This window comes from Gadus chalcogrammus, chromosome 10 (genome assembly GCF_026213295.1).
Source record: "Gadus chalcogrammus isolate NIFS_2021 chromosome 10, NIFS_Gcha_1.0, whole genome shotgun sequence".
In the NCBI taxonomy this organism is placed as follows: domain Eukaryota; kingdom Metazoa; phylum Chordata; class Actinopteri; order Gadiformes; family Gadidae; genus Gadus; species Gadus chalcogrammus.
The window spans coordinates 5,935,713-5,947,129 of record NC_079421.1 but is presented as its reverse complement, the minus strand read 5'-3'; the positions used below and the strand labels follow the sequence as shown (position 1 = coordinate 5,947,129).

At 49.2% G+C, this 11,417-nt stretch overlaps 2 protein-coding genes across 2 annotated transcripts; both read left to right on the top strand.

Annotated features, from left to right (window-relative positions):
* Positions 1-516: 516 nt before the first annotated feature.
* Positions 517-2,491, top strand: trmt112 (tRNA methyltransferase activator subunit 11-2). The gene is made up of 4 exons (XM_056600080.1): positions 517-829; positions 1,350-1,451; positions 1,955-2,047; positions 2,233-2,491. Exons 1-4 carry the CDS (start codon positions 755-757, stop codon positions 2,332-2,334), a joined length of 372 nt encoding a protein of 123 aa, XP_056456055.1. The 5' UTR covers positions 517-754; the 3' UTR covers positions 2,335-2,491.
* A 1,048-nt stretch (positions 2,492-3,539) lies between these two features.
* Positions 3,540-9,939, top strand: tgfb5 (transforming growth factor, beta 5). The gene is made up of 7 exons (XM_056600079.1): positions 3,540-4,932; positions 5,314-5,477; positions 5,994-6,126; positions 6,627-6,737; positions 7,632-7,812; positions 8,272-8,425; positions 9,781-9,939. Exons 1-7 carry the CDS (start codon positions 4,584-4,586, stop codon positions 9,937-9,939), a joined length of 1,251 nt encoding a protein of 416 aa, XP_056456054.1. The 5' UTR covers positions 3,540-4,583.
* The last annotated feature ends 1,478 nt before the right edge of the window (positions 9,940-11,417 follow it).

The window sequence follows — 11,417 nt, the reverse complement described above, 5'->3', positions numbered from 1 at the left end:
CTTGGACACAGGTGGCATTGTGGTGCTTGGAAACCTTAATGGCTGCTTGCAGCAATATTTTACTTTGTTTTGCTATTGTATTATTTTGTTAAGCATTAGTATCAATTGTTTTCATATTAATGGAATTGTGTAAATCTAAGTCTGGTGGTAGTGAACGGAAAGATAATTGGAAGGTGTGGTCGAAAAGAAAGTGTGTGTGTGTGTGTGTGTGTGTGTGTGTGTGTGTGTGTGTGTGTGTGTGTGTGTGTGTGTGTGTGTGTGTGTGTGTGTGTGTGTGTGTGTGTGTGTGTGTGTGTGTGTGTGTGTGTGTGTGTGTTGCATGTTAATGAGGGTAATTGGTTAACTAGGCCTGTGACAGCTCTCGTGTGTATTTACTATATCATACGCGGTATGAATGACCTGTATAATACGAAGATGATGCATATACAAATTAATACATGAATAAAAATGATTATAAAAAAAGTTGTGACGAAGTTTTTCCCTTAAACTGACTAACAGGTGATGCTATTAATCTCGCTGGTATTTCTTTCGAAAAGTTCAACAGTAATTCCCAACGGGAACCTTTTGTGAGTAAATGTTTCGGGGAATACTGAAGCGACGCACCGAGGGAACTTCCGGTTCACATGTGATGTTTTTCAGAGCAGGCTTTTGGAAGCAACCTGACAGATCAGACAAATTGAACAATTAGTCTTCCGCAGAGTCGACCGTGTCCTAACTTTGAAGGGCATCGTTAGCACACCACTTCCTTTTAAACATGAAGCTACTGACGCACAACATGCTGACGTCCCACGTGAAGGGGGTGACCAAGGGCTACCCGCTGCTCATCAAGGTACGAGGAGGTGTGTGTGTGTGTGTGTCACAGTGACTTATTTACTTCTAATTCAGCAGATGGGGATTTATTTAGCTAAAACTAATGGTGAAGATTTAAATTGGTAACTTTTAATTCATCTTCAAAACCTTATCTGGGGTCGGGTCGCGGACGCAGCGGCTCTAGCATGGGTATCCAGACTTCCCTTCCCGGGCCACATTGACCACTGACGGGGGGGGTCCCGAGGCGTTCCCAGGCCGGTGTTGCGATATGATCTCTCCATCTAGTCCTGGGTCTTGCCCGAGGTCTCCTCCCAACTGGTCGGGCCTGGAGCACCTCCCAAGGGAGGCGCCCAGTGGGCCTCCTTGCCAGATGCCCGAAAGCTTCTTGTAAATAACCTTAGGGGGGCCTTTTTCTCAGATACTGTTAATTGATGAACTTGTCACCGACGAAGTCCCCTACCCACTAGCACAATCACATTTTGCTAGTTTTGTGTGTGATGTGTAAGTGGACTGATGATGTGTGTCTTCCCTTCTCCTAGGCAACAGAGGTGAAGGTGAACGAGGTGGAGTTCAACTCCCAGTTTGTGAGCCGGATGATCCCCAAGCTGGAGTGGAGTGCACTGGTGCAGGCTGCTGAAGGGGTGAGAGGGGTCCAAGGGGGTATTGCAGGCTGCTGAAGGGCTAAGGGGGATCCAAGGGGGTACTGCAGGATGCTGAAGGGGGGAGGGGGGTCCAAGGGGGTACTGCAGGCTGCTGAACGGGTAAGGGGGGGTCCAAGGGGGTACTGCTTGGCAGGTCTTTCCATGTGGCTACAATGATGTCATCCAACATTTAAAGCTTGCAGAAAATGTATAGTTCCACCAAGCCAAGATTAAGAACGATATGTGAACATATCCTTCAAAATCATCCCCTAATCCTCTCTTTTCTTAGTCACTAACAGAAGAACATCTTATTTTGAAATGGTGTTTGTATATAAATCTATATTTTTTGAAGACAGTATAATATAATGGAACAGATGTTATATATATGTAATGTCACATTTTGCTTCGAGCTGCAGCCCTGAAGAGAGTGTACATCAAAAAACGATTAATAGTGTTGTAGTGCTGTTGACTAATACGTCTGCCCCCCCCCCGCCCCAATCCAGCTTGGCCACCTGGAAGATCTCCCCGCTGAGCTGGTGGCCGACTACGAAAACAACGAAGAGTTCCTGAAGAAGGTCCACAAAGTGCTGCTGGAGGTACGTGTGTGTGTGTGTGTGTGTGTGTGTGTGTGTGTGTGTGTGTGTGTTGTACATCTGTGCATAGTTTAGGTTTGTTTTTAAAACGTATAATATAGTACTCAATGTCCGGATGTGTGCATAAAGATGGAGATGTCTCTATGGTTGCATCATGCGGTATTGTTCTGGCCTGCTTCTGCTCTCAGGTTGAGGTGGTGGAGGGGAGCCTGCAGTGTCCGGAGTCGGGCCGTGAGTTCCCCATCTCCCGGGGGGTCCCCAACATGCTGCTGAACGAGGATGAGGTCTAGAGACCCTGGGGATCTGATGTGTGAATTCAAAGAACAGTGAACCCGGATGGAGTGAGGAGCGTATTTCAGTTGGATTTATTTTTATAATGTTTGTTTTATCTTGTTTTGGTTCTTTTTCTCAATAAAAGTGTTATTGCTGATTTACATGTCTGCTGTATTCCTCACTGTTTGGGTCTGATGGAGAATGGGGAAATGAGCCCGGGAAGAGAAGTGAAGGAGAACTCTCAGAGGTCAGAACCCTGTGTCTACACCAGCTCTCTAATCAGCTCTGGGTCTGTGCAGTACTGAGACATGACGTGGCAGTCGCTCGGCTATATTCGTCTTCGGAAAGCAGCAGTAAAAAGTAGAAGTTGTTTTTAAGAATTTTCTTTCCCTTTTTTTTTCTTTCAAAAAATAAAAGCTGGAAGGTGCAGTATTCAACGCTGGCTGCAGGGGGCGCATGTCTGATCGGCGGTGCGCCCAGGGTTCTGCGGTGGACCTTATTGACTTGTCTTTTTACTGTGCGATGGCTTCAAACGACTTTTGATCCACGTAGACAAATTAACCACGAGGTAAAGTCTGTTGACATAATTTCGGGTCTCGGCTGTCTGCTTTTGCCCCTCGAGCCTTCAAGTTGGAACAAGCTCCTATTTGTTCCCATGAGTGTTATCATTTGCGGAAGAGAGACGCCAGGGAGAGAGAGAAAACGAGAGGGGAGAGACGGGAGGTAGAGAGAGAAAACGAGAGAGGGGAGAGACGGAAGGGAGAGAGCGAAAACGAGGGAGGGGAGAGACGGGAGGGAGAGAGAGACGGGGGGTACATAGCCATGCCAACACCATACACGAAGGATAGGAGAGAATGCTGCCTACTCCTCGTCTCGTGTATGATATCCCACTCTTTGACCGCTTATCTCGCCCTCTTTCTCTCTCCTCTACCTCCCCCATTTACTTGGCAATTACAGGGCTTCACCCGCGACTATAATAACGGTCTGATGGGATGGCAGCAAAGCGGCAATAAAAACCTCCCTGACAGATTAACGGTCTCTTCCATCTCCGCAGCTGTAATTAACAGTAAGCCTCAGGAGGGCGAAATAATAGACGGAAGGCTGAATATAGAGATAGAAAGAGATATGCAATTTAATAATCAAGATTGTACACGCCTTTTTAACTTTCCTCTTAAAATAATAACAATATAGTTAGAGCTATGTGAGCTTTAAGTGATATTCAGCATGATGGGAGGTTCTGGAGAGTTTTCCTCTCTTGGGGAGGAGATATTGTTTGAGTTTCCCGAATTAATTATTTTAGGGGTAATTGGGGTAGGGCCCTGAAATGCCCTAGAATAAATACTTTGTAGAGAAAGAGAGGGGGTTGCAAACATTTGTGTGGACACTTCCCTCCTTTTTTTTTGGAGATGCCTAACTTGCATAATCATACCCTCAATATCCTTGGTGTCACGTCTCCAACCGCCTCCCCTCCTTCCTCTCCTCTCTCCTCTCCCTTCTCTGCACACCGTGAGGATCCCTTCAGTGGAGCCTTGGGTCTCAGGCTTCGTACACCCGGCTGGCTGCACAACATCCACCCCCACACTGCTGAACCCAATGTGGCACTCGGACGTGGAAAAAGGTGGATCACTGAACTGCAACTCAGTTAACCTGATGGAGGCCTAAGTGTGTGATTTATTGAGACGTTGCTCAAGGGGTCCCTGGCAGTACAAAGGCGCCCTTTCATCGAGAGATTTGATTTGGTACACTTTTTTTTATGTGTGGCAGAAGGTTGTAGCATCACGTTGACCGGACTGGATGCTGGGAGGACGAGTGGGACCCGACACTTGTGGACATTCTGTCTAAAATAAATGCTTTTTATTGACTCCTTTCGGGCAATGGAAGGATCTCCGAAGACCTGTAGCTCGACTGGTTGGACTGGTGAACGGGTTTGGACCCGATGCTTTTAGATCCTTCTCCTGGTGGACTGCGTGGAAGAAAAACGCGACAACTCCAATTTATTCAATTTAAAAGAACATCACCTTGTATTTCGGATATCTGCGACATGGGCTGAGCTCTGTGCTGGTCGCTCTTGATGAGTTTTTTCCCGGATCGATATTAATTTCTGCAGACGTCTGTCGGAAGCCTCTGAGTGACTCCACGGTGGTTTGTATTTGGAGGCTTTACGCACCGACGCATAGACGCACCGGCAGCAGAGCCGAGGGGGGGCACGACACACCGAACACTGGTCTGGTGCGCGACCCGGGGAACCCATCGCTCAGTCCGGACCATGTATCTCACCCGCCTCCTCTTCCTGCTGCTGAGGCTGGCGGTCACCCTCGACGGGCTCAACACCTGCCAGTTTTTCAACCTGGACGAGCAGAAGTCCAAACGCATCGAGGCGGTCCGCGGGCAAATCCTTAGCAAGCTCCGCATCAGGAGTCCACCGGCCAGGCAAGAGACCCCCCCGACCGACACGGTTCCCCCAGAGGTCATGCTCCTCTACAACAGCACGAGGGAGCTGCTCAAAGAGCGTGCGCGTCAGGCCGAGTCCGCGTGCGACCGCGAGAGTAGCGAAGAGGATTATTACGCAAAAGAGGTGCAGCGTATTGACATGTTGCCGCCCCGGGCAGATACCAGTGAGTCATTCTCCTAGTTCCAGGATTCTAAACAAGTCCTGTGACTGACCTTTTAATGAGCCAAACATACAATTTAGCCTATTATGATCGGAGTTAAGCGTGCGTAAAAGGCACCAAAATCAGCTTGACAGTCCTTTGTCCAGTTTCTAATTAGACCCAAAGCTATCATTAAAGTTAGTGTCTGTTTATAGCATCTTATCATCAACCATAATGTCTGCAATTTTGATGGTCTGTCTCGACATACACCGCGGAATCAGAAACAACCGCTCCACCAAAGAATATTTTGGAACCTGCTCCATTCCACATGCGCTTCATCTCTGCGCTACCCCAATTTCAACCCAATCATTCACTCTTTGTGTCTCTTCTTCTCCGGGTGCCCAGATGTGGTGAACCCGGAGTCGCCCAGTCCCCACTACAGGACGGTCCACTTCGACGTCAGCGGCGTGGAGCTCGCCAACAGCACCCTGGTGAAGGCCGAGTTCCGGATCTTCCGGGCCCCGAACCCGCAGGCCAGCGCCGCCGAACAGAGAGTAGAGGTTTATCAGGTGTGAACGGCTGACAGAGAGTCCCGGATCAAGGGGGAGCTGCCCCCCACCTTATTGCCCCCCCCCCCCTTTTGTGTCCTTGAAAATAAATAAAAATAAGAATACTACCAAAAAATTAAACCATCGTTCATGGTGTGTAAAAGCATTTTGCCGGATTATTTTTGATTTTATTCGAGGCAAGAGGGGCTTGACACAAATATAAAACCACAAACATTTCCCCCTGCCAAGAACCCCTTTGCCACCCCATGTAACATTTTCTGCATTCACTGCAGCATCACCAATGCTCCCCGTAACTCTTAATATGAACCCAGTGCAGACAACTTGATATATGGTGTTTATCAGCACAGCTAGGTGGTCTTTAATTTAATTTGTGTGTGCATGCCTGTTTTCTGTGTGTTTGTGTGTGTGTGTGTGTGTGTGTGTGTGTGTGTGTGTGTGTGTGTGTGTGTGTGTGTGTGTGTGTGTGTGTGTGTGTGTGTGTGTGTGTGTGTGTGTGTGTGTGTGTGTGTGTTTCAGCTGCTAATGCCGGGTGAGGAGAGCGTCTCCACACAGCGCTATGTGGACTCCAGGAACGTGCAGCCGCGAGCCAAAGGGAGCTGGATGTCTGTGGAGGTCACGGAGACGGTGAAGGACTGGCTGGGAGACACAGGTCAGAATACACCTCCACCCCCAGACCTCCACCTCCACACCTCCACCTCCAGACCTCCACCTCCAGACCTCCACGCCCAGACTTCCACCTCCACCCCCAGACCTCAACCCCAGACCTCCAACCCCACACCTCCACCCCAGACCTCCACCCGTGTGTTCAGTGATAGGCATGCTCCGACATCACTGGGAAACAATTTGAACCAATCTGGATTGACACAATGATTATATAACCTGGTTTTGTACCGATATGCTTTTCTTGGACTACACACAAGGGCTTCAATCCATATATGGTTTCAATCTCATTGTGAAGTAAAACATTTTTATTGTTAAATCTTCTTATCATATTGTATTATGTTTTTGCATTTTATATGCTGTTCTCTGTGAGAAAATATGGTCACTCCTATTGTACTTTATACCTCCTCTGCTCTGACACTTTCTATTCTAATCTCTCTTCCGTCTGTCCGTCCATCCCTCCATCCCTCCCGTCGTCATGGCGACCAGAGAAGAACCTGGGCCTGAGGCTGAGCGTCCACTGCCCCTGCTGCACCTTCGTCCCGTCCACCAACAACATCCTGCCCAACAAGAGCGAGGAGCTGGAGGCGCTCTTCGCAGGTGTGTGATCACACACACATGCACACGCGCACACACTCACACACACACACACGCACACACACATACACGCACACACACACACACACACAGACACACGCAGGCACGCACGCACACACACACACACACGTACTCACACACACACGCAAACACACACAAGCCTCAATTGGCTGCATGACACCTGGGTTGGTCAGAAATGGTGAAGAAAAGCCCAAGATTCTCCAATCCTGGCTGAGAAACAAATCAAGAGAGCTGTGAGCTGTTTGAAGGACTCTGTGTGGGTGGAGATGGAGTGACGGCAACAGGGGGGTGCAAACGTGGACAGATCAAGACATTCATGGCTTGGAGAGACTCACCGCACATCCAAACTGTTTGAGTGTGATGGTTGGGTTATGATAGTTGGGGTGTGATAGTTGGAGTGTGATAGTTAGGGTGAGACAGTTGGAGTGTGATAGAAGGAGGATGATAGTTTGGGTTTGATAGTTGGAGAATGGTAGTGCACGTCTTGATGTAAAACACTCATGCATCAAGCAGCTTACCATGCAACAGTTAGTTTATTAGTTTACACCTTTTGGGATATATTATCACAGGGGTTTTATTGAAGAATCCCTTTACTTTTATCGTTGTATTAAGATTTATAATGCTTTGTAAGTAACATTTTATAATGCTTTTGGTAATTTATGTTAAAACGTCTATACATCCGTCCATGCAATAAAATACACAATAATCGCATGCAATAAACAGCATCTCAACAGGCTAATGCAGCAATGCACATTGTCAGCTCTTATATGACAACTACCCAGAGCTGAACTAAACACCTGAGTCACGGTATCAGAGGACGGCACCGTCACCCCCACCCCTACATTCTGCCCCCCCCCCCCCCCCCCCCCCCCCCAGGTGTGGACGACCTGCAGCTCCGACAGATGCAGCGGCCGGGCCAGACCAAGGGCCAGCCCGACTTCAGCACCAAGACCCCCCACCTCATCCTCACCCTGCTGCCTGGCGACCGCGCGGACAACCCCAACAAGAGGAGCCGCAAGAGGAGGGCGGCCGCCGTCGACTCCTCCACCTGCTCCCGGTAACTCCCCCCCCCCTCCCCCTCCGGTCACGCACGGACCTAGGGATGCCCCGCTTCAGAAGCCAGGGACACGTGATCACATGAATTGGTGCATCGTTTTGCCGCTGATTCCGGACCAGGGGCCTCCTGGCGGGCTATTGTGTGTCAGAATGAAGCCCCGTCCCGGTCCCTTGTTTAGACTGCCAAGCGAGCGGTCGGCAGTTGTTTTAATTTAGACGACCTCAGTGCGGAGGAGAAGGCCTGGCAGCCCCACTCCGTCATTACCTCTGGCTGCAAGATCCTCCGCAGCCTGCGTCCTCGACCCGTTTTAATTTTCCCATGACCAAACCCACGGGCCTGGCCCCCCAACGCCCACCCCCAGCCGAATCCCCTCCAGAATCGATGGAGGGCCAAATTATATTCCAAAATAATATTCCCAAAAATGTTCCCTGTTGTTTTTTCCACCTCGCTTTGACTTAGGAATTCCGAGCAGGGCTGCTGCCTGCGCTCGCTCTACATCGACTTCCGGCGCGACCTCAACTGGAAGTGGATCCACGAACCCAAGGGCTACAAGGCCAACTTCTGCGCAGGCAGCTGCCCCTATCTCTGGAGCGCCGACAACCACTACAACATGGTGAGCAGCGATTGGCTGACGTGGGGTCAGATGACATCTGATTGGTTCATTTATTTATACTTTTTTTCAAATTCAATAAACCATGAATAATAATCGAAGTATCTTTGTACAACACGTTGCCTTGTGAGCAAATACTGAAGCACGATTGGAGCTCTAAAGTTTGATCGCCGCTCCCCAGATGAACGGTCTGCAGACTGAGAACGGCCGCTGCACTCGTACTCAGCTCTTTACGTTCGCTTATCGTAAAGAATAAGAGTCAGCAACCCGTGACACCAGCTATGCTATGGGGGCCCGCAGACAGCTTAGTGTGCGATGTTTACGGCCGCTGTAACACAGTGGTTTGGGGAAGGTTGGTTAACCCCAAACTCATAAATGTCCCATCACCACGGCAATCTGGACCCCAGTAAACCCTGGCCATGAGGCGTACAGGCTCGTAGAGGGTTCAACGCAGAGGGCTGGGAAACGAAGGCCTTTCAGACTAAAAGATGAGCAGACGACGCGTTGGTTTGATTTAAGACACGGTGACTCAAAGAGCGTTTCTGAAGACGTTAAGAAGTTAAATTCAGGTTATACCTGTATATAGAGTAAATGCTAATCAGCTCCAATTTAGTATTTTTAGGTTATGAAAATAACAAATGTGTGGTCGGGTCTGGTTGGGAGGGAGGGCGATGAGCTTGAGCAAAAACAACCTTGTTAAAGGTTAGCTTGTGGCTTCTGGCTTTATTTGCATAGATCTGTTTTCCTAGGTGGCTGTGTGGAGGAGGTATTTATATCTGTGTTACCTTTTCACCGGGCTGCGTGCAGTGGTTTATTCCACAACCTAAGTCCCTCCTGACTACAGGACTTCAGCCGCATACATTCTGATATACTAATATATGCAGTTCTAAAACAGTCTTTCGACCGCAGTAGCTTCTGTTTTTTATTGACCTTTCTGATGGGATTTATAACATATGATCACGGAAGGATATGATAGGAAGGATCAGAAAGGTTGGGGGAAAATGAATGATTGACTGCATTTGAGCTCACTGAAAACATAACATGCCCACACCTTACCTCGATTGCACTTTACTTTACTTTACAGCTAATCTTTTTATTGTTTTTATCGTTTCATGCGGCGTCGTTTCGCAAAAAGTCTTTTTTTCGACACTCTGCTCCACTTTGCACAAAGGACATAATCTTCTCTGTTCAAAAGTTTTTCTTGAATCTAAAGAAAATGAACAGCGGCGCCCAGAGCGCCCCCCGTCTGTGAAAAAAACTGAGCGGTTTACGAGACCCCCCGCAACCATGACGACTTTCAGGAACCCCTGTTGTCTCTCTGCCCCCCTGGCGTAACCCCTGTTGTCTCTCATCGGCAGATCCTCCCTCTGTACAACAAGATGAACCCCGAGGCGTCGGCGTCCCCCTGCTGCGTGCCCCAGGACCTGGAGCCCCTCACTATCGTGTACTTCATGGGCCGGACCCCCCGCGTGGAGCAGCTCTCCAACATGGTGGTCAAGTCCTGCAAGTGCCGCTGAGGGGAGGGGAGGGAGGGGGAGGGGGGGGGGAGGGAGGGGGGAGGGAGGGGAGGGGGGGGGGGAGGGAGGAGGGAGGATAGTGGGGGCGGGGAGGGGCCGATGGAGGAGGGAGCTTTTGGCTGGGATGGGCGAGCGAGACAACAACAAAGGAGATGGAGGAGAGGGAGGGATGGAGAGGGAGGGATGGAGAGGGATGAGGGGGAGGAGAGGAAAGGCAGAGAGATTGAGAGAGAGAGAGAGAGAGAGAGAGAGAGAGAGAGAGAGAGAGAGAGAGAGAGAGAGAGAGAGAGAGAGAGAGAGAGAGAGAGAGAGAGAGAGAGAGAGGGCGAGAGAGCGAGAGAGCGAGAGAGAGAGAGAGAGGGAGAGAGGGAGAGAGAGCGAGAGAGAGAGAGGGAGAGAGAGTGAGAGGGCGAGAGAGAGAGAGAGAGAGAGAGAGAGAGAGAGAGAGAGAGAGAGAGCGAGAGAGCGGTTTCTTCACCAACTTTATCACAATTGTGTGGGAAATTTTGATGTATTTCTTCTTTCTTTCTTTGTTTATATTCCTGCCTCATTAGAGGTATGAATAACTCTGGGTGGGTGTGTGGCTGTTCCATGAGTCATAGTGTGGGGGGGGGCAGATATCTGTAGCAGTTTATCCAGGAAGTATTCTGTTTGGATGTTGCTGACTGTATATAAATATATTAAATATATATATGCAACATTTATGACCCTCAGCAACAGAGTCATAAACTTCAGGGACCTGTATGTTGTTTTTTCTTTGGGCATTTCATAACTTAATGAAACACTGCTGTGTGTTTGTGTATGTGTGCCTGTTTGTGTGTGCGTGGCTGAATGTGTGTGCATGTGCATGTGCGTGTGTGGGAATACTCGCACATTGAATCAATTGGTCCCTTCTAATTTTACGTCTGTCTTTAGGTGGAGGTGATAATGATAGATGGGACTTAACAAAAGGGTGGAGAGGGTTTATAAAAGCTTGAGAGCTTCAGATGTAGAAAATAGAGATGAGAGAGAGAGAGAGAGGGAGAGAGAGAGAGAGAGAGAGAGAGAGAGAGAGAGAGAGAGAGAGAGAGAGAGAGAGAGAGAGAGAGAGAGAGAGAGAGAGAGAGAGAGAGAGAGAGAGAGAGAGAGAGAGAGAGTGTGTGAGCAGGGTTCATGCCAGCGCTCTGTGGCAGGAGGCTGAAATCTACGCCGACGTAAACAGGATGTGAACGATTTCCAGACACCGACCTGACCACTCACGGAACGCTGGGTTTAAATGCTCCCCTCATTCTCTCTCTCTCTCTCTCTCTCTCTCTCTCTCTCTCTCTCTCTCTCTCTCTCTCTCTCTCTCTCTCTCTCTCTGTCTCTCTCTCTCTCGCCCTCCTACTGCCACAACTCTCTGGAACAGGGAGGACAGAGAGAGGGAGAGAGAGAGAGAAAGGGAGGCGGAGGGGAGAGGCTTTGAAAGTGAGGCCTGGGATGATAGGGCTGAATCGGGA

Excerpts from the sequence above, each read along its gene's own strand:
- trmt112 (XM_056600080.1), top strand. The coding sequence starts at position 755 with ATGAAGCTACTGACGCACAACATGCTGACGTCCCACGTGAAGGGGGTG. Across the intron at positions 830-1,349 it reads GCTACCCGCTGCTCATCAAG|GCAACAGAGGTGAAGGTGAA; the intron begins GTACGAGGAGGT and ends CCCTTCTCCTAG. Across the intron at positions 1,452-1,954 it reads TGGTGCAGGCTGCTGAAGGG|CTTGGCCACCTGGAAGATCT; the intron begins GTGAGAGGGGTC and ends GCCCCAATCCAG.
- tgfb5 (XM_056600079.1), top strand. The coding sequence starts at position 4,584 with ATGTATCTCACCCGCCTCCTCTTCCTGCTGCTGAGGCTGGCGGTCACC. Across the intron at positions 5,478-5,993 it reads AGAGAGTAGAGGTTTATCAG|CTGCTAATGCCGGGTGAGGA; the intron begins GTGTGAACGGCT and ends TGTGTGTTTCAG. Across the intron at positions 8,426-9,780 it reads CCGACAACCACTACAACATG|ATCCTCCCTCTGTACAACAA; the intron begins GTGAGCAGCGAT and ends TCTCATCGGCAG.